The sequence below is a fragment of the Macrobrachium nipponense genome, chromosome 22, assembly GCF_015104395.2.
Source record: "Macrobrachium nipponense isolate FS-2020 chromosome 22, ASM1510439v2, whole genome shotgun sequence".
NCBI lineage: Eukaryota > Metazoa > Arthropoda > Malacostraca > Decapoda > Palaemonidae > Macrobrachium > Macrobrachium nipponense.
Genome location: NC_087213.1, coordinates 68,308,011 through 68,333,413, shown reverse-complemented (window position 1 = coordinate 68,333,413; position 25,403 = coordinate 68,308,011). Strand labels below are relative to the sequence as shown.

At 45.3% G+C, this 25,403-nt stretch overlaps 1 protein-coding gene across 4 annotated transcripts in view; it reads right to left on the bottom strand.

Moving 5' to 3' along the window:
* Nucleotides 1-25,403, bottom strand: part of LOC135198778 (DNA topoisomerase 2-binding protein 1-like) — a 116,850-nt gene that overhangs the window by 53,572 nt on the left and 37,875 nt on the right. For all 4 annotated transcript variants that reach the window (XR_010310884.1, XM_064226707.1, XM_064226705.1 and 1 more), the window contains 2 exons: nucleotides 13,510-13,757; nucleotides 13,223-13,378 (listed from right to left, as the gene is read on the bottom strand). Coding sequence is in view for 3 of the 4 variants with exons in the window: in XM_064226707.1 (XP_064082777.1) it covers nucleotides 13,223-13,378; nucleotides 13,510-13,757 (404 nt within the window). In the remaining variant the exon portion in view is untranslated. The remainder of the gene's footprint in view (nucleotides 1-13,222; nucleotides 13,379-13,509; nucleotides 13,758-25,403) is intronic.

The following is a 25,403-nucleotide window of genomic DNA, read 5'->3' as shown; positions in this document are numbered from 1 at the left end:
GCATCTTGAGGAGTAGGACCGTCAAGCCCCTCCAGCAAGAACGGCTCCCGAGACTCTCCTCCTTCAGAAGGAGGAACAGCGACAGACCCCTCCTGGTCTCCTACCTGCCACTTGCGCATATAACCTGGTCGATCCGAGGACTGTGCCTGGCACGTAGGGCGTCATGGCAGGGCCCCTCACGATCACTCCTTGTTGCCTCGCCCTTCCCGGTGTAACCCGTGGAAATTGAAGGAACAGGAGAGGAAGACCTGACGCTCCCCCCTCGCTCACCGGCAGAACCGGTGCGCTTGGGGGGCTGCAGGCAATAGCCAACCCGCGGTGGCAATTGAGCCGCAGGCCTGGTCGGGCCGCTCCCCTGGAGCGAGCGGCTGGACCGAGAACAGCAGCCCCAGTCCCATGCGTCAAGAGGAGCTGCTGCTGGTCCCCCTATCCATCCGGTCCCGGTGGGAGCGGCGGTCAGGGGACCTGCAGAGACCACTGTCGCTGTGGGACCGGTGCCTGTTCTCACGGCACGTCGAACCGCTGGGCAATCGAGGGGACCTCTTACCAGCCTCAGCCCGTGGCCGGTCTGGGACCATCACGGCAACCCTGGTAACCAGCTGGTCGCTACGAGAGCGATCGCTGGGCTGGAGAGAGTCACCTGAGCGGCTCTCACCAGCCTTCCGCTCCATGCCTTGGTCCTGGCACCGTGCGAACTCGGACGCCTGAGCCTTGGCTGCACGGTCACCCTCGGGAGACCGTACACTCGGTACCTCTCGCAAACGAGAGGCCGAGCCGGAACCTGGTGTAGCGGCAGCGCCCCTAGCACCAGGCGAGGAAGTACCGGTGTTAGCTGGTACCCCTCTGGTCCCCGTCTTCTTCTTCCTTGCGAAAGGAGAGACGGCCCCGCTCCCAAACGGAGCAGGAGGACCAGCGGAAGAAAACCCCCGTCCCACTGAAGTGAGACAGGCCTTAGAAGTTCCCGAGGGAGCCTTCTTAGGGGGGAAGGAGGAGGCAGCCTTCTTCTTCCTCGGCTTGGAAGCCTTTAAAGTCAAAGGGGAAGAGGCGGCAGCAGACGATGAAGAAGACGAGGACGACACCTTTCTCTTCTTCTTCTTCGTCAGCTCCCTCAGGACAGATGTCAGGTCCTCCATCCAGGATGGAGCCAGGGCTGCTGTTGCCGAAGCAACAGGCCCCGGCTGCACCTGTCCGGAAGGACCAGCGACTGGGGCAGCAACACCATGGGCTGGGACGACGTCGGCAGGTGCAGGAACAGCAGGAGCGGCGGGTACGGCAGGCAGGTCAGGTACAGCAGGAGACGGGGCAGCAGCCAGCGACATCCTGGGTACCGGCGGCAGGTCCAAGGGCGAGCTCTTCGGGCTTCGGAAGTCAGGGGCTGGCAGCACGAAGAACCCGGGAGGGGGAGGCACGCCTCTCCTCGGCACGGCAGCGATCGGGCCCTGCACAGCGGCCATCGGAGTCACTGACATTACGTGCGGGGTGTAGACCAGGTGAGGAGGGCAGCGTACCCTGGAGTTGAGACAGTGGTTGTAGTGGTGGTCACCACTCCATGGGTGACCGGCACAGCACCTGCCAGATGCTGGGGCAGCCCCTGGACGCTCGGCATGCCCTGGAGCTCCAGCGACACCCGCACCTGGCCGAGGTCGTCGCCCGCAGCAGGAGCACCTGAGGAAGCAACAGTCGGGTGATTAGGAGGGGCTCCCCCTCGTGTGTGTGTGTGTGTGTGTGTGTGTGTGTGTGTGTGTAGTGAGATGTGTGTGCTTGGGGGGGGGGGGTGTGGGGGGGGGGGGGGGGGGATGGCAGCCCACCCTGAGCGAACTGAAGACCCCGATACAACTGCACGTCGGGGCACCTCGCGTCCTCCTCTACGCTCGACAGACGGTCGGGCGAAGAGAAGGACCGAGAAAACAACAAACATCCCCCCCCCCCCCAAAAGGGGAAGGCACCCATACGCGGGAGCTGGAGCAGGGGGCAGGAAAGAAGAGGAAGTGTCCGTAACCAAGGGAGTCGCTGGAGAGCTTTCCGACAACTCCTTGGCAGGTCTAAGCTTCCTCCTACCCTCGTACAGCACCCACTGCACCTCCGACCAATTCACACAAAATTACATGGCTCGGTCCGAGAGCATTCACGCCCCGCACAAAGGACATGAGGATCTATCTCGGGGAAGAGCGAAAGACCCCACACTTGCGGCCCTCCACACCAGGGCAAACTCTGCGGCTGATGGGGGGGTGCGGGGATAGCTCCATTGCACGAGAATCCATAATCAATGTAATAAAAGTAATAAAGAAAGTCACGTACTACTTACAATACACTTTCACTACACTGACAAACCAAGTTAAGAATAAAAACAACACACCACCAAAGCATACAACGATGAAGCAGGCAGAGAGCAATGACGAACACGTCCTCCACCAACGCGGCCGAAAGCAAATGTGGTTCTTCACCTTCCAGTCAAGCGGCGCGCGCACTGTCGGACAAGCAGTTAACTACCGAACTCCCTTGTTCGAAGCTTACGACCGTTCCAGCTGCCGCTAGTTTCCTTCCTATTGTAAAAGGACCGATGGTTTGTATTTCGTATTGGAACAAATACATTTTATAGAGAATAACCACAGCTTTACCTTAAAAAACAATGAGAAATAATGACCATTGAAAATGATAAATGAACATTAACACAACATCTTACCTTTATTGAAAGACTTTTGTTTAAAATATGGAAGACTGAGAGGAGGGGAGAGAGAGGAGAGGTAATTGTTTGGAAGGGGAATTCCCAACAAGAAGGACTTCAGGTATCAAGGACCTACCTGGAGTTACTTCTCTTCGTTTTTTACTGGCCCTAGGACACCTTGAGTCATGGACTCCTGCCAAACAACAGACACATTTTGTTTTTTTCTGGTGTCTCCTTAAAATGCACCTAGAGTAAAACAAGGCACTGTCACTAAACATGTTGGAGACACAGATAACATTTTTCTTGGGATGATAATTCTTAACAAAATTTTGTACATCACTCCGCTTTGCAAAGATGTCCTTATCTCACTGAAGTCGGCACATTATGTATGCCCGTTCTTTTTTTCATTTTTTCAAACCAGCCTCTTCTGGCCTTAAATTCACAAACAGAAGCAATTCTTGCTTGCATTTTCTTACTGAGATCAGCATGCAACATCCTTGCCTTTTCACAAATTATTGCCTCCAACACACTGTTACAAGTTCTCTCTTAAATTCTAGTGTTTCTCACCTTTTTTACAACAGAACTGGCACTTGGAACCTTCTTTGGCTCCATGATGGCTTATTTAGCAATTGTACTTGAATAAAAAAAAAAGCATAAAAACAATGAACACAAACGCAGAATGGGTCATGATAGAACATGGGATGCATTGTTTGGGCTCTCAGTATGGGGCTTGTCACGAGATGGGCCCTGGAAGGAACATTTCCGGGAGTACGAATTCCAAGGAAATGTACAAAATCCGAGTCAAAATTTCATCAGAAAAAGTTGACGAAAACCAAATCGTACTAATACCAGAGGATATGAAATCTGTGGTTGACTGTATTAAAAAAATTAAAAATTACAAATTTTCTATCAATTTCTATTCTTGGTCTTAATAATAGGATAATCTTCTTGCACCGGCTGGAAACCGGTTAAAAACAATCAGATTGTAAAGAAAAGGAATCTGTGGCATCTGGCAACTCATGCGTATATGACGTGGAAGCTGGTCACCGACCAGGTATAGAACCTCATGACACGATAGTCTTTCTTTGACCACCTTGAAGAGTATAGTTGCTTTTGCTCCCCTTCCAAACAGTTGCCTTGTATGCCCAAGATTTCTTTGTTTCAGTTTGTTTGTGTGTGTGCTTTGTTGTTATCATGGAGTCCTCCAATTCTTCTCAATCTGACCTATGCTCATGGCTCCCCGAAGTACTTAGCTCTTCAAGGGGAAGTGTTGAAGATTAGGGAAATTAGGGTAGATATAAAGAGAGATATCCACTGATAGACAGAGAGAGAGAGAGAGAGAATTGTGTTAGAGAAACGGGAAGTGTTGCTGTATAACCAAACAAAAAACGGAGGTGTTTATTGGTGAGCAGACAATTTAAAAAATGCATTTGGCATTCACTACGAAAAAGCTGTATTTTAACCTTTCACCTACCAGCAAAAGCTGGACACTTCTGGCGACAAAAATAACCAAAACAATCAATGTGTTTATCGGCGAGTGGCAATTAAAAAATGAAATTTTCATTATTAAAATGAAGTTTTATTGTATACTTACCGAACAATTATAGAGCCGTGATTTCCACGAGCGGCAGGATACTAAATTCAAATTTAGCGCGTCGGCGTCGCCAACACTGGTGGTGATGACGTCATCTCCCTCCACTCGCGGGAGAACCAGGTACAACTGCCCAGGTGAATCCAATTCTTTCTGCCCGTCCGTCCACCTAAGGGGAGGAGGGTGGGTATAATCATAATTGTTCGGTAAGTATACAATAAAACTTCATTTAATAATGAAAATTTCATTTTTATTGTAGTGTCTTACCGAACAATTATAGAGCGATTACACATTTATGGGAAGGTGGGATTCAGTGGACCACTAGTATTTTTAAATGGTTACATTTATTGCAATACCAGTAAACACTCAGGTGTCTGTTGTACCTTACCTTGTAAGAGAGCTACAGCAGACTGTTACTGCCTCTGGTCGGTGCTCTTCTTACTATTGTAGAGGAATTGGAATTTGACCAAAGTTAGCCTCTACAGGAGTGGAATCCTTCCGTAGTTCAAGCGAGTCCAGGCTGACTGACGGAGGATAGTAACAACAAAGATTGCCCTTGCCCTGGCTAAGACCAGAATTCAATCATACAAAAACATTTGTCACCAACACCAGATTTAAAAACATATATACCCAACCATTGTAAAATCTGACCATAACAGACTGGTGAGTATCCCAGGTACTCAGTACCCCCAGCTTCCCTTGAACTCGACAACCTATTCAAGGTGAAAAGTTAGCATAGAGGTGACGACCCCCTGTGCCGTTTCTCCCAACACCATGCCAGAAACCGCCACCGGACCTAACGTTTTACAATTCTCGAAAACCGTTTCTATCTCTTTGAGATAATGACTCGCAAAAAAACCGAATTCGATCTCCAGAACGTGCTCTGAAGAATCGAAGCTAAAGATAAATTCTTTCTGAATGCTAAAGAAGTTGCCACTGCTCTAACCTCGTGAGCTTTAACTCTCAGAACGGAAAGATTGTCGTTCTCGGACTGCGAGTGAGCTTCCCTGATAAGCTCTCTAATAAAGAACGATATAGCATTCTTAGAGAGAGGACGAGAGGGATTTTGAACCGAGGTCCAGAGCTTAGAAGATTGTCCTCTAATAAACCCTTAGTGGCAAACAGATACTGCTTAATACCCTGACTGGACATAAGAGCCTTTCTTCCTCCTCATGTCCAACCAAATCAGATAAGTTCCTTACCACAAAACTCCTCGGCCAAGGATTAGAAAGGATTTCTCATTTTGGCTAGAAAGGTCAAAGATACCGAAAATACAGTATTGCCTTGAGAGAAACCGACTCTTTTGTCTATAGCGTGCAATTCGCTGACACGCTTAGCAGAAGCTAGTGCATAAGAAAGAGTGCCTTCTTAGTCAAGTTCCTGAGTGAAGCCGACTTCAAAGGCTCAAACGGTGGCCCCATGAGGAACTTAAGCACCACATCTAAGTTCCAAGCCACTGTATCTTGTGGGAGCTTAGTGGTTTCGAAAGACCTAATGAGGTCCGACAGATCTGAATTGGAGGAAATATCCAAACCTCGATGTCGAAAAACCGAAGAGAGCATGGCTCTATATCCTCTGATCGTCGAAGGAGCCAGTTTCTTAGAGTTCCTAAGAAATAGAAGAAAATATGCTATTTCTGTTAAAGAGGTCGCAGAAGTAGAGACTTTAGCACTTCTACACCACTCTCTGAAGATTCTCCACTTCCCTTGATAGAGTTTGTTAGAAGACTCTCTCCTACAACGAGCGATAGCTTCTGCAGCTCTTCTTGAAAATCCTTTCGCTCTGACAAGATTCCGGACAGTCTGAACCCTGTCAGAGCTAGAGCGGACAAGTTTTGGTGGAACCTCTTGAAGTGAGGTTGTTTGAGAAGCCACTTCTCTGGAGGAAGAAGTCTGGGGAAGTCTACTAACAACTGGAGAAGGTCCGGGAACCACTCTTTCCTGGGCCAAAAGGGAGCGATTAACGTCAGTGTTACATTGCTGTGCGACATGAACTTGTTCAGCACCTCTCTTATTAGACCGAACGGAGGGAATGCATAAGCTTCCAGACCCGACCAATCCAACAGCATTGCGTCCACCGACCAAGCTAGAGGATCTGGGACTGGAGAACAAAAGAGAGGAAGACGGTTGTTCCTTGATGTCGCGAACAGGTCTATTGACGGTCGTCCCCAAAGGCGCCAAAGTTTCTGACAAATCTTGTTGTCCAAAGTCCACTCCAGAGGTAACACTTGCTGTTGACGACTTAACTCGTCCGCCAGGACGTTCATCTTTCCCGGAACAAATCTCGGGACTAGCTGAACCTTCGCTTCGTTTGACCACAGGAGGAGATCCTTGGCTACTTCGTACAGAGAGAAAGACTGAGTCCCCCCCTGTTTCCGCACGTACGAGAGAGCCGTGGAGTTGTCGGAATGCACTGCCACTACTCGACCTTCTACTAAGCTCCGAAACTGTCTGAGCCCCAAGAAAAATTGCTAACAGTTCCTTTGCATTTATGTGGAACTTCTTCTCCTTCTCCGACCAAGCTCCTGAAGTCCGTTGATTTCCAGTAGGGCTCCCCAACCTGTGTCCGATGCGTCGGAAAAGAACTGTAGGTTCGGGAGGATGGGTCGTAAATCTAACCCTTCTTCCAACCTTGCTCGAGAGAGCCACCACCTTAGGTCCTCTTTTATTTGATCTGTGACAGGAAAGGTAATCGAGTCTGGTTGTGTCTTCCTGCACCAAGAGGCTCTCAGGAAAAACTGCAGAGGTCTCATGTGCAGTCTTCCCAAACGTCACAATTTCTCCACTGACGTCAATTTTGCCCAGGAGTCTCATCCACTGATTGGCAGAACTTACCTTTGTCCAAGAACTCTGAACTGTCTCCAGACAGCCTTGAACCCTCTTCGGGGACAGAAAAGCCCGAAAAACTGAGCATCAGAATCATCCCCAAAATAAAGGATGCTCTGAGATGGAACCAACTGGGACTTCTGTTTGTTGACCAGAATTCCTAACTTTCTGGCAAGATCCAGAGTTGTTCCAAGGTCCTTCATGCACCGACTCTCTGATTCCGACCGGAGAAGCCAATCGTCCAGATAGAGGGAGATTCTTACTCCTAATATGTGCAGCCAGCTTCCTATCGGGGATAGAACCCTGGTGAAAACTTGAGGAGCGGTCGCTAGTCCGAAGCAAAGCGCCCGAAACTGAAAACACCTTGCCTTCGAACATGAACCTCAGGTACTTCCGAGATTCGCGATGTATCGGAATGTGAAAATAAGCGTCTTGCATGTCCAGAGAGACCATCCAATCCCCCTGTCTGATGGACTCCAGAACCGACGAGTGGTCTCCATATGAAATTTTGTTTTCTGGACATGCAAGTTTCCAGGGCGCTCACATCCAAAACCGCCTCCAGCCCCCTGATGACTTGGGAACTACAAAAAGGCGATTGTAAAAGCCTGGAGGAAAATCCCCTTCTATCTGTTCTATCGCTTCTTTGAGAACAAGCGCTTCCACTTCTGTGGCTAGCGCCAGAAATTTGTCTGAGCCCGGAGAGTATGCCTGGAATGGAATTGGCACAGGTGAGAGCGAGGGAGGTGAAACGAGAGGAATACGATAGCCGAACTTGAGTACTTGCACTACCCAGGCTTCTGCTCCTCTGTTTTCCCATTCCTCCCAAAACAGAGCCAGCCTGGCTCCCACTGGTGCATGAAGAACCGAGCTTTCATTTGGAAGGTTTGTTAACCTTGGCTGAGGCCTTAGACTGAGGTCGAACAAATTCGACTTCGGCCGAAAGAAGCGCTTGGTTTTTCTCCCTCGAAAAGGCACTTGGGCCAGAGGAGAAACCGAAGGAACAGTCTCCACAGGAGCTTTAGGTCTCTTAGTAGACTGTGCCAGTAAATCCGAAGTAGATTTCTTATCTAGCGCAGACGAAATTGACAACACTACATCGTCTGGAAAGAGGTTATCTTTCACAAAAGGAGCGAACAAGAGAGCAGACTTCTGTTGGGAAGTAACCCTTTTAGAAGCAAAGGAGCACCAAAGTTGCCTTTTCTTAAGGGTACCAAAGGCGATGAGCGAAGCTAACTCATCACATCCATCCCTAATGGATTTGTCCGCACAGGACAGAACACCAATCCAATCCTCCGCTAACTCCTGAGAAAGAGAAGGACAGTCTTCGATCTTGGCCGCTAAAGCGCCAATAGTCCAATCAAGGAAGCTAAAGACTTCCAAAAGTTTAAATTGATTCTTTACAACGTGTCCACTCCGGCGCTGTAAAGAAAACTTTCGCTGCGGCAAAGCAGATCTTCAGAGGGAGTCGATTAAACTGGAGAAGTCTCCCTGGGAGGAGGCAGAAACTCCCAGAGAAGGAGCTTCCCCAGTTACATAAAACCTATACCTCTTACGAAGCAACTTAGAGGGAGGGTAAGCCAAAAAGAGCCTTCCCTAAGTCTCTTTTCATAGACATCCATTTCTCAGTCTCTTTCAACGAATGTCTAACCGCTTTAGATAGAACAAGTTTTGGGAGGAGAGGGTCTGAAGTTTTCCTCCTCATCAAAAAAGTCGAAGTTGGGGAGCGCGGAGCCGCTTTCTCAAAATAATCTGGATAAGATACCAGAAGAAATCTAAGGAGACGTGAATAACACGAGAGGTGATGTGAATCCTCCTCCTCTACTTCTTCTTCATTCTCCGATACCGCCGAAGAAGTAGACGGAACTACAACCTGATCTGAAGGTTTCGAACCACCCTTGGACTCATTCATCCAGTTGGTTAACATCTCTAACTGCTTGCGCAAAGGCGCCAGAGACGAATCAAATGTTCAGCAGGAGGCGGATAAACTACTTGCGCCTCGCTCGGAGGCGCCGAAATTCGAGGCGAAACAGGCGCATCAGGCGTAACAGACGAAAAAGCGCCTAAAGAAACACCCTTAGAACTGCTAGCTACAGCGCTAAAACCACAATCTCTACTAGTAGATGGAGCCGAAAAGGCACAGATTGAGGCGACGAACGACGCCGCTAACGGCCGCGGCGCAACCCTACTCTCAGGCTCCTTATACCGCTTGACTGGAGGAGGCGAAGAATCGGCGCCTGAACGCCTCTTTAAGGGACGCGAAACGGGCGAATCTCGCCAAGAGCGCCGCGCGACCGGAGACGAATCGCTTGAATCATTCGAAAGGCGTCTGACCGCAACACCTTTCCAACGCTTAACCGAGCCCTGTTGAGGCGCAACAAAAGGCTCAACAAGAGAGGCCGCCTGGTCTGTGGGCAAATCCCGATCGACTCCCTTGGACGTTCTGGTATTGTCTTCTCACCCGGGTGCGGGGAGCTGGACAGTGATGACCTTTTGTCTAGGAGACGTGTCCAGGCACACAGACGCACCCTCAACTAGCACTCTTACCTGAAGCCGCTTTTCTCCAAAAACGTCTTAACTGAATTACCAAGTTGCAAAACCGTATTCGCTAGTACCGAAAATTTCTGATCTAACCTCGATTCCAGACTGGCAATGGTGTCGGAAGAAACTACACAGGAAGCCGGAGAAGTGGGATTAGTAGGAGGAATAGGAGGTGTAGTTAAAGGAGACATAACAATTTGAGGAGAAACAGAAGGAACAGATGCATCGCAAGACGAAGCAGAGCTAAGTCTACTTTCCCTAAGCGCTGCTTTTTCTAATTCTGTCTTTAGCTAATTCTCCGAGTATGAACTAAAAAACTTCCATTGAGAATCAGTCCAATCACTACACTCGTTACATGTTCGATCTGCTGAACAAACCTGTCCCTACACTTAACACATTTAGTGTGAGAATCATTACTCTAACTTGGATAATCTAGTTTTACATCCTGAGATGCAAAACCCTAACTCCCGACGGACTAGAATCCGACATGGCAACGCCTAAATAAAAAGCAAAATAATAACAACGCCGAAAAAAAGAGTACTTCACCAATTCCGAAGATCAAATCCACAAGAAAAAAAAAACGAAGCAAAGTCATCCAACCGCACCGACCACCGATGTTCACCGGACGCCGGCAGGAAAAGAATTGGATTCACCTGGGCAGTTGTACCTGGTTCTCCCGCGAGTGGAGGGAGATGACGTCATCACCACCAGTGTTGGCGACGCCGACGCGCTAAATTTGAATTTAGTATCCTGCCGCTCGTGGAAATCACGGCTCTATAATTGTTCGGTAAGACACTACAATAAAAAATGCATTTTCTTAATTGCTGCTCGCCAATAAAACACCTCCGCTTGTTTGGGTTATACAACAACCACTCCCGTTGATTTAATGCAATTCTCTCTCTATTATTCTCTGTCTATCCATCAGTCTATCCGTGGATATCTCTCTCTCTTTTTTATATCTACCCTAATTTCTTTACACTTTATTACACTGGACAAGGGGGTCGTGGAAGAAGTGCAGCGTCCTTCATTGAGGTTTTAGTTGGATTTTCCTGGTTGTGAAGGATACAGGCGACTGGAGACCAGCGATTGACCTTTCTTCTCAAAATCACTTTGTAAGGATAATGAGGTTCAGGATGGAGAATGCCCCCTGCCAGTTCTCTGGCAGTGATAAGAGATGACTTCTTGCTGTCACAGACTTGAAGGATGCTTACTTCAGCATTTGATTCAACCCACCCTTCATCCAGAAAGTTCCTTTGCTTCAGTCTTGGAGAGGAAGCCTTCCAGTTCAAGGTCCTTTGCTTCGGACATGTATAACTAGCTAAACTTCGCATATTTTTAGAAATGACTTCTGGTATAGAAAATTTTTTTTATTTTTTCTTATAAAATGTACGTGTGTATCTTCCTCTTTCCAGTGATTTTTTTCGCTTTGTCTGTCCAACCATAAAGAGTACATACTTGGTTTTGGGATATTTTTAATGTATACATTTAGCCCAGGCAGTAAGGGTTAAGACATATGGCTTTTGCCAGTCCTGTCTACCAAAGTGCATGAGCTTTGGGACAAGGACCAAAATAACTTTTTCTTTTTTCAGTCTATGAGTTACCATTCATGCTAATGATATTCAATTTGGTGTCATGTTAAGGAAGAATATTTGTTATTTATTGTACATGTTCAATTAAAAACAAACAGACAAAATATACTCTAGATGAAAATCACCAAAAATGGGATAGCAGTAACTGTAAGTGATCCGAAGGGTTAAGTATAAAAACTGCAGGCAATTCCTGCCAAAGTCTAAGAATGTTGCCATGACTGAAAACTTATTTTCCTTTACCATGAGTTCCTGGACCTTCCCACTGATCTCCAACTTTCATATCCAAAATTCCCGACATAACAATCCTCTCCCAATCTAGGTACATAACCAAACTATCTCAATCTTTGAGACCAGTCTTATTTTCTAGCCTGTATCCACCAATTTCTCAGTAACATCTCATTAATTTTTACCATTAATCATGGAATACTTCTTCTCTTCATTCATTACACTGAATTTTTCTTACTACTGCCATACAGGTTTACAATTCAATAAGTCACAAGATGATAAAGGTATTCTTTTTTCTCTTATAAACCACAGATTAAATATTTCCTCATTTCATTAATAGTTTGTAATTTCAAAGTATCTCCTGTGATACATTTTTACATTTGATGCACTGAATTGCAGTCACACATATATGGCCCTCCTACAATTTTCAAATGGCCAGTTTCTAGTCTTGATTTTCCCCTCTGTTCCCTTTTGGTTTCCATATGCTTGGTTTTGCTTTTACTGACTTTCAATCCTCTCTCCAGTATTCCCTCTTTTAAACATTTCTGACGAGTCATCCTCTGATTCTACTGTCAAAATAAAGCCACCTGCATAAAGTAGCTCCCAAGGGCTATTATTTTCTGTACTCCTGTGTAGCTTCCTTCATTATTATGAAAAATGGTAGAGCTCAAAAAGAAACAAAAGGTAAACAAAAAATACAATGCAATTCTATCCCCAAAAAAATTGTTATCTTACCCTTCAGAAACTTGCCAGATAAATTGCAACAAAGAAAATCGTTATGGGGGCAAAAAGGTGAATCACATCATCTTTGTGCAGATAGGCAATGACCCATCTGGCAAGAGAAACTACCCCCAAAAATAATCTGATGAATCTTACAAGTCACATTCCATGCAGAGGACAATTTGTTTTTGTATTTTAATTTTGTTTAGTTAATTTCAACAATCAAACGTAAAGATGTTTTGATTTTTGTATTTTCTCAGAAAAGTGACAGAAATAAAATATATGATCATTCAACAAATTTTTTGACACTCATCAATGTTTATAATGTACATCTAATAGTTTGTCTTGGTAATGTGCTGCGTGCCTTTTCATAGTCTACAATATATGATACCAGTGCCATTTAGTATGGAATTTCTGGAGTTGACTAATTATGCTCCAGCAATCTTTCCTATTCAATATTTCTATAAAATGTTGCCCATTCTTCAGTGACTGGTTCTCCACTTGTTCTTATTGTACATATTACATGCAATTCGTGATGGTTCCTGGACTTGACCATTTTCATCTTCTTGAAGGTTCTTTGGACCTCTCCAGAAGATTTTTTTCAAACTTCAGACAAAATATTCATTATTTTCAAACACTCAATTCTCTTATTTCAAAATGCCTGAAGATGCTCATTACTTCAATCTTATCACTTTTTTCCTAACCATCAAGTAATAAATATCTAATATAACCTTCTGAATTAGGCTACCTAAGACAGTATATACTTAAAAATAAAACTTAGTATTATTTTAATACCAAAGAATTTTTAAACTGCTAATTTCTACTTAGCACCTGCTAGCATAAATGTTGAAAGGAATACCTGAAAATTTGTTTAAGCACTGCCACTATTTCTGTCTTCCTACTGTTGCTAACATGCAGTTGAAAGAATAATTATTACTGCTACTATGCTGATAAAAGAATATTGTTTAATTATTTTAACAGTAACTCAATGCTCTTCTACAATTGTCAATGAATAGGTATTTGCAAAAACTTTAATTTTACTTAGAGTCCTAGAGTAAAGCTGACTCACTTTTTCTTATAGTTTCCATATCTGGAGTCTTGACCTCATGAGGTGACTGGAAAGATCCCTTTTCCCGTAGAGCTTTCACCTTACTGTTGACAGTTGGAGCAACCTCGCCCATCAATGTGTCCCCCACTACAGTTTCATTTCCAAGAACATGCAAATCTATAAAGAAAAAGAAAAATCTAACAAAATTGTTCAGGGAGTCAAAGAAATAATGTTCACACTTTTGTAATATCCTTCATAATTTTAAATATAATAAACATAACTCATTCAATAAGAATATTTCTACCTACCAAACAGATTGCGGATGATGTTTTTGCAATCAAGGATCACACGATTATCAGAATCAACCCTATACAAGTCTTCATCCTCCTTTTTGCCACTTCTAGCACAAGCAAGAACCCAATCATGGGTTACAGCTGGAACTTTCCAACTGAGGGCTGCTTTATATTTCTCACCAACAGCCGTTGGACAAATAAGATGGGTGGATGCTTTGATGTTCCTGGATGGATTATTTTTCTTTGCAAAAGAAAGCTGAAATCTGGAAATGCAATTTTCAATTTAATGGCAGGCAAGACAAAATTTACACTTCAACAAGGTAATTATAAAAATAATAGCTGTTGCACTGTTAATCCAGCAATCTTCAATTTCATGACATGCAAGACAAAATTAATTTCATTGAAGTCTTCATGAAAACAATGTCAGCTGCATTGTAAACCAAAAGATTTGGACCTCTGAAGAATGGAAGTCTTAATTGATTACAGATAGTCTCAAACGTTATAATATAGAAAGTATCAGATCTTTCATTAGTAATGCACTACCTTGGACAGTAATCTGCAATTTTTTCATACAGTATTTATTCATCTCTTGAAAAATTATTACATATGGAATATTTGCCAGCCTATAAGGTGCATTCTTTTATAAGAGGAAATTATAAAAAAACTCCCTTACTTCCATGGGCCAGTATTATAGGAGGCTAAATGCCAAAGGTATGAAGCTTTTGGCTAGAGGTAAGGGTGAACTGCAATTAGCTGTAGTCCACCTAACATAAATATTCTGTTTGTATTAATATTAACATAGCTAATAGACAACTTTTATCATGAAAAATGAGGGTTTAAGGCAATAGTCTGGCAAACCTCAGAGTTTTTCACTAGATTTCCTCCATCAATTATAAACCTACACAAGGCACGTATTGGTAAATTTTTGTTTCACAGAGACATGAGGTAAATTTCTGTTGGATACCAACCCCACTGGAATGAAGTTGACTGGCCATGTGTACTTTATTCTAAATTTCAAGGAACATTGTAGTTTTTCTATCTTCTTACCATGTTTCTGTGTGACTATCAAAAACATTACTTGGTAAATGCTAACATCTTTTGATATTATCTACATAACTTGCATGAGAACTGTTAAGATCCCTCAAATCTTAATTCAGGGGAAATAAATACTAATAAGACACCAGCATCATTCGAATGACCACAATGAGATGACCTTACCTTAAAAGGCAATCTTGAAAATTCTTGCCAGGGGAGTTGGTATCTAACAGAAATTTACTTCATGACTTCTACACTCAATAGTAAGTACTTTCTTTACAATTTCTTGGAAAGTCCCAATATTAAGAAATTAATTTTCTTAATGACCTAGAATACTTTTTTTAAACAACATTGATGCAATTTTTCTTCCTCTTGTGGCTATGTATAAATTATCACTACATCAAATGCAATGCTGACAGATTTTTATGCTGTACAATCATGTATAAACATACAATCTTATTGACGCAATACATACAAGGTTTACAAAACTTGAGATACACTGCTTTATAAAAGCATTCTTTTCCACAAAATTAAAATGTCATGTGCTAACCACTTACAAATGTTCTCAAACTCTGGACTGTACCATAACCCTTATATATTATGGAATGGACTTCTGCTCTTGTGGGTTCAAATTTCCTCATTATCAGCTTGTATATATTTTTGTTGATTTGGCTTTTAAAAGTTTACTATTCTTTGTATTATAAATATTAAGATTCCTTATTTTTTCATTGGCTCAGTTCTTTCCTTTCATGTATGGGCAATGTATACTGCATGGGATTATAGAGCAAGCTTAAATGTTCTGACTGAGTGTATTTTCTGGGCTCAGCTCGTGTCGGCCTATGAAAGTAATCCTTAACATCATTCTTTCTAGGTAAAATTATCCTAAATTACCAGAGAAAAACAAAATTAAGAAAATGTCAGTAAAACTGACTCGCTCACTCTTAAAAAAGAAGTGTCGGTATGAAATAGGGGCGAGTGTGGAACACTACCACGAGACAAACACCAATTAGAACTTACCTCTCAGAATCCCCCCAAGAGAGAGCCGATACCAAACGGGCGATGCAGCCTCTACTACTACTACTAGAGGACGCCACGGACAGCAGCGCCCCTAGCGGACATCCTTAATTTTAGCACCAGCGACTAGTCGCCATTTTCTTGTGCTCTTGTTTTTTCGTGAGATTAACTACTTTGGAACCATGGAACGCTCTGCTATCGCCACGGCTAAGTTAAGTAACTCATAAGTAACCTTTTACGGTAATTTTATCTTCCGGGTACCAGTATTTTCCCTTTTATAGGCCAAATACGGTTCCTCGGTTGTCTCGTGGCGGCCATGCCGCCTCGTAAGAATTCCCGGTCCTCCATACTGGGACTTCTTATGCTTATGGGCTACTTTTTTCACATTCATTGTTTACACGAGTTTAGCTAGTCAGCCCTCCTACCATTCTCTTAGCTTGGTATTTAGGGCTATTATTATTTTTATTCGGCCCAGCATCCCGGCTCTTGCTCTACATCGGCTATCGCTGGCTCCGAGTAGGCTTCTGTTTTCGGAACAGTCTGCCTCCTCCTGGGCTTCTTTCTCTTTTACTAACAGTGTCTCTTCCCCCTTTTCAATTATGGTTTTATTTAGGGTGTTAGGCTAGCCTAGGTGCTTGTTCCACATGTTGGTACAGCTTGGTTCACGTGGCCCTACCACGGTTGTGTTGCTCGTGGCCTAGGCCACTCGCGGTCACGTGTACTATAGCTTACCTTACCCTGCCCCTCCCTCCCTCTCTGATGTAGGGAGGAGCTGGGGGACCCCTTGGTTGTCATAACAACCTCATCGCCTTCTCTCACACTCTCGGAGGTGCCGGGGGGTCCCGCCAGCAGGGGGTATAGGGCGACCACTATGAGGTTCCGGATCTCCAGACGGGTAGTTGGTGAGGTGGGGAGGAGTAGGCCATCCCTCCCCCCTTTCCTCGCTCCCGCCGTGTTTCGCCGGGACCTCCATCCCCCCTCCCCTTTTCTCAGCCACCTCCCTTACGATACGAAAGGAGCCTTCCGTCGCAGCCGGGGCCCCTTTGGTTATAGTATATTGGCTCCGCTAGCGGGCAGGGTGGGTGCATGGATGGTCGATTGCTTGCCTACTATATCCTTATATCTCTCCCCCGCTACCGGAAGGGAGCTTACCCTTACCTACGCACTCTTCTAGTAGACGGGTGGAGAGGGGTTGCTTTTATGTTATTATTTTGCTACTTTAAGGATATATAACCCTATTATAAGATATTTTACAATGAAATTGTGTATTATTATTTTCATTTTATCAACCATCCCCGCCATTTTACGTCGTGGTTTCCATTACCACCACTCCTTATTGGTTGATTCTTGTGCCTCCGCCACTGGCGGAGCCATGCCTATCTTCCAACCTGGTTACCACACGTATTTTAGCGGGGCTCTGGTTTTATCTAACTTTATCGCTCCGGCACCAGCGGAGCATATGTTAGGCTGTAAGTGTTTACTCTGTACTCATGTACGTTTCCACTTACAGGCTACCAACTGCCAGGTCCTCGCTTGTAATGCGACGCTGTATGACCCCTGTGGACATGACGAGTGCAGGTCTCACGCCCCGTGTGCCACTTCGTACAACGAGTCCATCGTCTGGCACCCCGAGGCCTGCACTATATGCTACGACCTGGTCGCGCAGCTGGTGGATGGGGTAAGTCCATTATGAGGTTACTTATGAATTTACTAACAACTTCTAGTTCGTAAGTTTGTTAACCCTGTCCGCAATTGGTAGCTAATCCAGCCTTTCTTTCAGGCTAGCGGTGTGAGGGAAGTCGCCCTCGCCACCCTGAAAGCGTGGGTGGGTGGGCGGTTTTGGAAAAAACGCCGCCAAGGGCCAGCCCTATATCCTGGATAGAAAGCTGGCCATCCAGATCTTCCCTGCGGGCAAGTCGACGGGCTACGTCGACCCCTTGTCCGCCGCCGCCCCCGTGATAGCCGCCATCCAGCAGGAACTCCAGACTTCGTTGGGGGTCGTAGCCTCCCAGGAGTCAGTCCCGGACGTCGCCGCCCTGGACCTGAATCTCGAGCCGATGGCGGTAGTAAGTGAGGATTTGTTGGTTGAGGTAGGTTTGTCGGGCGCCCAAGGTCTTTCCTTGGGCGCTCCTGGGTCTTCTCCTGTCCCTTCTTCTTCTGCCTCCTTCCAAGGCTTTCCGGGATCCGAGATCCCTAGCCACACTCCCGCTCTCTCTGTACCTCCTAAGAGAAGGGAAAGAGAGAACGAAGACAAAAAGTTTGTCTAAGACGACTTCTAAGAAGTCGTCTTCGTCTTCTGCGGCCAGGAAGTCATCGACTTCATACGCCGACGCGGTGAAGGCTAAGCCGAGCTCTTCCCAGTCGAAGAGCTCCAGAAGCAAGGCTTCGAAGGAAAAGGCTCGCGCTACCTCCGAGTCGCTGCCTTCTCCCGCTTCCGCTGCCCCCTCTCCGGCTATGCCGGCAGGGGGGGGGGTGGCAAGCACCAGCGCCCGCGTTCCCTCTCCTGTCTCATCAGGATGATGGAGCAGGTAGGAGCGTTGGTGGGTTCAAATTTCCCAAATTTCAGCTTGGGGAACACGTTTTGAGCAGATGTTCGCGCAATTGTCGAGCAGTCTGTCTCAAACTGGACAGACGGTCCAGGAACTCTCTAATAGGATGAGAGAGAATGAGGATCGGGTAGCTGGGCTATCTCAGGCTCCTCCCCCAGTCTCCCCTGCTTCTAGCACGGGGATTCTCCAACTTCCGTCTTACGACTCCTTGCCGGCTTTCTCTATGGACAATCCATGGAGAGTAGCGCCTATGCTCCCTTTAAGGACGGGATGATTTCGATCCCGGAGTTTGGCACTCGAAGGATTGAGGACTTCGAGTTCTATCCTCCGGGTCTGTCACAGCCTTTCATGGGGTATGCTAGGCTGACGCCAACGCTCTTACGAGAGAGGACAAGATCTCGAAGGAGTCAGTCCTCTACAGTAGAGATCACGCCCAACGGGAATGGGTTCACTGCCTTGAGGACTGGGAGTGTACTAATACTAGACTCCAGGCCTATAAGAGCCCCTTCACTATTTTCGCAACGGAAGAGGAGGTCTCTCTTCCGTTCGCCACGAAATTGGTGGAGAAGGCACTTCAGGCAGTCCTCAAGGATGAGCCCGTTCCACAGTTGAGAGAGTCGGAGTCTACTTCTCCCACTCTTCCCGCCTTCGGAGAGTTATGGGAAAACCTGCCAGCTACTTTCACGCTGGGTAAACTCAAGCCGGACTGCGCTATGGACCAGTTCGGTGAGAAGTTACCAAGGCTGCCGGATTCCCTAATCCAGGCAGAGTTCGATGCGCGAACTAGGTTTGGCAGGTCCCTTAACTCTCTCATTGTTACGGAAATGGCTGCTCTTTCTTACGCTAACGAACCGCTGTTCAAGATCCTGGCGAAATCGCAGTTTCAGACGGTTCTGTTAGACGCCTTTGACTTCTTCCAAGCCAGGAGGAACTGTCGAAAGCATGTTCTTCAAGAGTGCACTATCAGGCACGAGCCTAATAGACTCTTGGCTGCGAGCATGTGGGGAGCGGATCTCTTCCCAGAGTCCGCAGTGAACGAAGTCCACCACGAAGCTGCTAGACTCAACCAGAGCCTTAGAGCTAGGTGGGGTATTTCCTCTAAGAGGAAACAGGAATCCGTTCCCACAGCTGGCAAGAAGCCAAAGAAGGCTGGTAAGAGGTTCCAGCCATATAAAAAACTCCAGCATCAGCAGCAGTTTGTGCAGGCAGTCCCAGTTACCCAACAGGGACAACCTGCTACATCTAAGCAATCCCAACCTTTCCTCCTCCTGTGCCCCAGCAAGCACAACCTTCGACTTCCTACGCTATCTCCGCCTGCCTTTAAACCCTGCTTATGAGGCTCAAGGCTACTCTCAACCGAGGGGTAGGGCGAGAGGTTACTTTCGTCACCGTGGCGCAGGAAGGGGCACAAGGAGTAAGCAGTTCAGAGGAGGGCGTGGTGGCCAACCCGCCCATCAGCAATGAGGCTCCCCAGGTAGGAGGGAGGCTGTTCCTCTTCCGCCACAGGTGGGGGTTCAGCAGTTGGGCACAGAGCATAGTGTCCAAAGGATTAGGCTGGAGCTGGATCCAAGATCCTCCTCCAATCAAATCATTCCATCAGATACCGTCCAAGGAATTGATAGATTACGCGGAAGAACTCCTTCAGAAAGGAGCTATTGCGAGAGTCAAACATCTAAAATTTCAAGGTCGCTTATTCAGCGTGCCAAAGAAAGGCTCAACAAAAAGAAGGGTAATCTTAGACTTGTCAAAGCTAAACTCTTTCATTCGCTGCGACAAGTTCAAGATGCTTACCCTCTCGCAAGTAAGGACCTTACTGCCGCGTGGAGCCGTCACATGCTCCATCGATCTTACAGACGCATACTATCATATCCCTATAGCCAGGCACTTCCGCCCATTCCTAGGATTCAGGCTAGGAAATCAGACATTCTCATTCAAAGTGATGCCCTTCGGTCTGAATGTAGCCCCCAGGGTATTCACAAAGATAGCAGAAGTGGTTGTACAACAATTGAGAGCTCAGGGAATCATGGTAGCGGCATACCTCTACGATTGGTTGATCTGGGCACCAACAGTCGAGGAATGTCTCAAAGCTACCAAAAAGGTAGTTCACTTTCTGGAACATCTGGGGTTCCAGATAAACAAAACGAAATCCAGACTTATTCCCGGAATCTCGTTTTCAGTGGCTAGGAATCCAATGGATCTGTCCTCCCACAATCTATCAACATTCCAGTGGTCAAACGGAAGGAAATAGCAAAATCGGTCAGACAATTTCTCAAATGCAAACAAACGTCAAGAAGAAACCAGGAAAGAATCCTAGGGTCTCTTCAGTTTGCTTCAGTAACAGATATCCTTCTGAAAGCAAGGCTAAAAGATATAAATCGAATTTGGCGGTCAAAAGCAAACTCCAAATATCGAGACAAGTTGTCAGTAATTCCACAGATCCTCCGCAACCAACTACGGCCTTGGTCAAAAGTAAAGAACTTAGCCAAGAAAGTACCCCTTCAATATCCCCTCCCAGTGTTAACCATTACACGGATGCAATCCCTGTCCGGGTGGGGGGGGGATACTCTCAGTTCAAACAGGTTCAGGGGACTTGGTCAGTGCAATTTCGCCAGCTCCACATAAAACGTGTTGGAAGCAATGGCAGTATTTCTTACTCTGAAGAGACTGCTTCCCCGAAGAAAGTCTCATCTAAGGCTAGTTTTGGACAGTGCAGTGGTAGTTCATTGCATCAACAGAGGAGGGTCCAAATCCAAGCATGTGAACCATGTCATGATAGCCATCTTTGCATTAGCAAGCAAACACAAATGGCATCTGTCTGCCACTCACCTAGCAGGAGTAAGAAATGTGATAGCAGACGCTCTGTCCCGGTCAGTTCCTCTGGAATCAGAGTGGTCTTTGGACGTCGGGTCGTTCCAGTGGGTAAGCCAGAGAGTCCCAGGTCTCCAAGTGGATCTCTTCGCCTCACAAGCGAACCACAAGCTCCCTTGCTATGTGGCCCCCAACCTGGACCCTCTGGCTTATGCCACGGACGCCCTGTCGTTGGATTGGAATCAGTGGAGGAGAATTTATGTTTTTCCTCCAGTGAATCTTCTCTTGAAAGTCCTAGACAAACTAAGGTCTTTCAAAGGGATAGTAGCTCTGATTGCACCGGACTGGCCCAAGAGCAACTGGTATCCTCTTCTTTTGGAATTGGGTCTCCGACCTCAACGGATCCCCAATCCCAAACTATCACAATCAGTACAAATGAGGACTGTGTTCGCTTCCTCAGGAACTCTCCAGACCCTAACTTTATGGACTTCATGAAGTTTGCGGCTAATAAAGATGCTGACATTGATCCACAGAATATTTCTCTTCCTAGAATCAGATAAGAGAGAGTCAACCATTAGACAATATGACTCAGCTGTTAAAAATTAGCATCTTTCTTGAGAGAATCGAACACTACAACCATGACAGTTAATTTGGCTATATCCTTTTTTCGATCCTTATTTGAAAAAGGGGGGTTAGCAGCTAGCACGATTACCACTCATAAGTCGGCTTTGAAGAAAATCTTTCAAGTAGGTTTTCAGATAGATTTGACTGAATCTTATTTCACATCTATCCCTAAAGCCTGTGCTAGACTTAGACCTTCTCAGAGGCCTACTACAGTTTCATGGTTCTTAAATGATGTCCTCAAACTAGCCTCAGATACTGACAATTCAACTTGTACATTCATAATGCTCCTGAGGAAGACGCTATTCCTATTAAGCCTAGCTTGAGCTAGAATTTCAGAACTGTCGGCTCTATCCAGGGATGCGGGTCATGTGGAATTCCTCCCATCAGGAGAAGTTCTACTTGCTCCGGATCGTGAGCTTTTTAGCCAAAAATGAAGATCCTCTTGCAAGGTGGGCTCCTTGGAAGGTTATCCCACTTCCACAGGATCCTTCTCTCTGCCCAGTATCAACTCTTAGAGCCTTTCTATCTCGCACTGCTTCTAGATCCTCGGGTGCTCTCTTCATGAGAGAAAAAGGTGGTACTTTATCAGTTAAAGGCATTAGACAGCAAATCCTTTACTTCATTAAACAAGCCAAACCCTGAGTCATTCCCAAAAGCACATGATATCAGGGGAGTAGCCACCTCAATTAATTATTTCCAACATATGAACTTTGAGGATCTTAGAAAGTATACTGGATGGAAATCCCCGACAGTCTTTTAAACGGTGCATTATTTAAAGTCCTTGGAATCTTTAAAGTTTTCAGCAGTAGCAGCGGGAAACATAGTTTCCCCTGATACTGCTCAGTAGTTGTAGTATTGATCCAGGTCTCCTTTCTACCTACTTCAACCAACATGCCTCAACCTATCGTCAGGCTACTCAACATCATAGCCTTAGCCGTTGTGTCTTATAGTGGTTTGTCCCTTATTTTTTTGCTAGGGACAACCACCCTTGTACTGATATGTACTTCAGTGTTCCTACCCTTATTTTTATGCTAGGGTAGGCCACATATGTTTGTATAATTCTCCATTGGGGTTTGTGATAACTTTCACTGACAATGTGTTTCGTATATATTTGAAGCAATTGTATTAATTGTATTAATGATGGACTTGAGTGTTCCTACCCTTATTTTTATGCTAGGGTAGGACACATATATGTATATATTTGTATTTATATATTCTAATTAAGTAAATCCAAAGTTTCCTTGTTTTACATGCATATTTATAATTTTATTATCTACCATTTAAGTACTTTAAGTTTACTAACATTCTGTTATTGATTTTTGTAATAAGTTAGTTTAAGTACTTATTTTGTATGCTGTATCTGATTTACTTATATTATATCCATCATTTTAATCTGTTTTTCATTATTTCCTTTTCCATCTTGTCTGTTTCTCTGGTATCTTTCATAGGCCGACACGAGCTGAGCCCAGAAAAGGGATTTTGACGAAGGAAAAAATCTATTTTCTGGGTGATTGGCTCGTGTCGCCCTATGAAAAACCCCTCCCATCCCCTTTTTTTTATGGTTTGTTTTCCCCCTTGCAGGACAGATGTATTTATGTTTTATTTAAGGATGTCCGCTAGGGGCGCTGCTGTCCGTGGCGTCCTCTAGTAGTAGTAGTAGAGGCTGCATCGCCCGTTGGTATCGGCTCTCTCTTGGGGGGATTCTGAGAGGGAAGTTCTAATTGGTGTTTGTCTCGTGGTAGTGTTCCACACTCGCCCCTATTTCATACCGACACTTCTTTTTAAGAGTGAGCGAGGTCAGTTTTACTGACATTTCTTAATTTTGTTTTTCTCTGGTAATTTAGGATAATTTTACCTAGAAAGAATGATGTTAAGTATTACTTTCATAGGGCGACACGAGCCAATCACCCAGAAATAGATTTTTCCTTCGTCAAAATCCCTTTATGCTCCTTAACATCCTTCCCAACACTCTTAACATCCTTCCCACCTTGCCTATATTTAGTGTCTTATACTTTTTAAACATCACTATATTTCATCAAAAATATTACTGTAAAGTTCATGAATATTCAGAAAAACAGCCCCTTTTTTTTGTAAAGTTCATGAATATTCAGAAAAACAGCCCCTTTTTTTCCTAACATAATTTATCGCAGATAGCAGTCATCCAAGGATCTATACATCTCAAAGGTAAAAACAACATGAATGTGGTCTGTCGTACCCACATTTCCATCCTCAGTACCTCTCCAACAGGTTCTTTCAGAATGTAAGGAGTACACTAATGCTCCTGACCTTGTGAAATCTTCCCCGGAATGCACTTTGTCCACAAAGTCAGCTGTGAAGCATGCCAGTTTGATTATTACATGAAGTCAAATGAAATGGTGCTCTTGGACACCAGTTCTTGCTTGAGCCGGAACTAACTATGAGTTGTTGGCACCCAGTCTTGAAGGTCAAGTCTTTTAAGTGGTAACACCAATGGCTTCAGTCACTTGGAAACCTCCAGTGTCCTTAGATTCGGAATGATCATACCCTTATGATCACCCGCGAATCAAACAGAACAGCGAGAAGGCGTAAGTTAAGAACTTGTACTATGGATGCAAAAGTTGTCTCAAGATGCCAACTGTAACTGGTATTCCTAGGTCACCCATCTAAGTACTGACCAGCCCCAATGTTGCTAAACTTAGTTGATCGACCGAAAAGTGGTACTTTCGATGTGGTATGACTGTTGCTTATTATGCCCATGTTCCAGAAAGAAGGCCAAACAGACAGCTTCAGTGTCAAGATAGAAGGCCTAACTCAATTGTCTTCCAAGGTCAAATAATCCTTCGGAATGTCAAAGTGCCAAGACCAACTGACCCTACACTGAACCTACTGACCTTATAAATGCATCTTGCCTGGAATGTGTCTTGTTGACCACTGTGCTGAATGTGCTACTGTCCACCTGTGCGACCTGCATCGTCAATTTGAGGAGAAAAAAGTACACTAGGCCCCCTTTCTTGTAAGCTATGAAACTACCACAGTACTGTTGCTTATCAACACCATGGAGTGCCTATCTTCAGATCCTGAATATTGAAGTGCTGATTACGTTAGGTTACGCTTGGTTTAGTTTAGGCTAGGTTAGGTTGAGTTAGATACCTAACTTAACCTAACTCAACCTAACCTGTTGAATTGCAGGTGACTGCTATTCTAGTCAATGCCTTGAGGTACGAAGTATCCTAGGAGGGGAATCGTGTAGCAACACTCCAAAGGAGATACCTGTCATCTAATCCTTGGCTAAGTCCTGTCTTTCTTCCCCAAGAAAGGAAGGAAAGGAACGGGATCCCATTGCCAAAGACCAGGACCCCCTTCTGCATTGAAAGGAATGAAGGAGAAGCTGTCCATGAAGAACCGGCCTCCCTGGTGATGATGGTGACCAAGGACAGCTTGCAACTGCCCAGATGGTTATCTCTGTCGAGACCTGTTCAGACATGGGCCACCTTGCTGCTGTATCTGTTACACTTGCAGATACTTACCTTGCTTGGGTGACACTTCAACTTCCCAAGTCCATGCAACTCTCAGGTTGCAACCAAATCCGAGAGGTAAGACCTTCCAAAAAAGACCCTATGCATGAGAGGCCACTATGACCAATTGACTGTCGGTATACATCAGATGTACCTTGAACAATCGTGCACTAGTCAAAGCCAAAGTAAGAAGTCAAGTGAATATTGGTTAGAGGTCAGAAGCTCACAACAGTTAGGCATGGAGACGTCTGCCTGAAAGAGTACAAAGTCTTCCCAGGAATGAAGAGGGGAAATGAAGAGAAAGGACTGATGGGTAAGTATTTGGAATACTTGTCCCTCAAACCCAACACAGGATTCAAGTTAGACTCCCTGATGATTGCAAGTA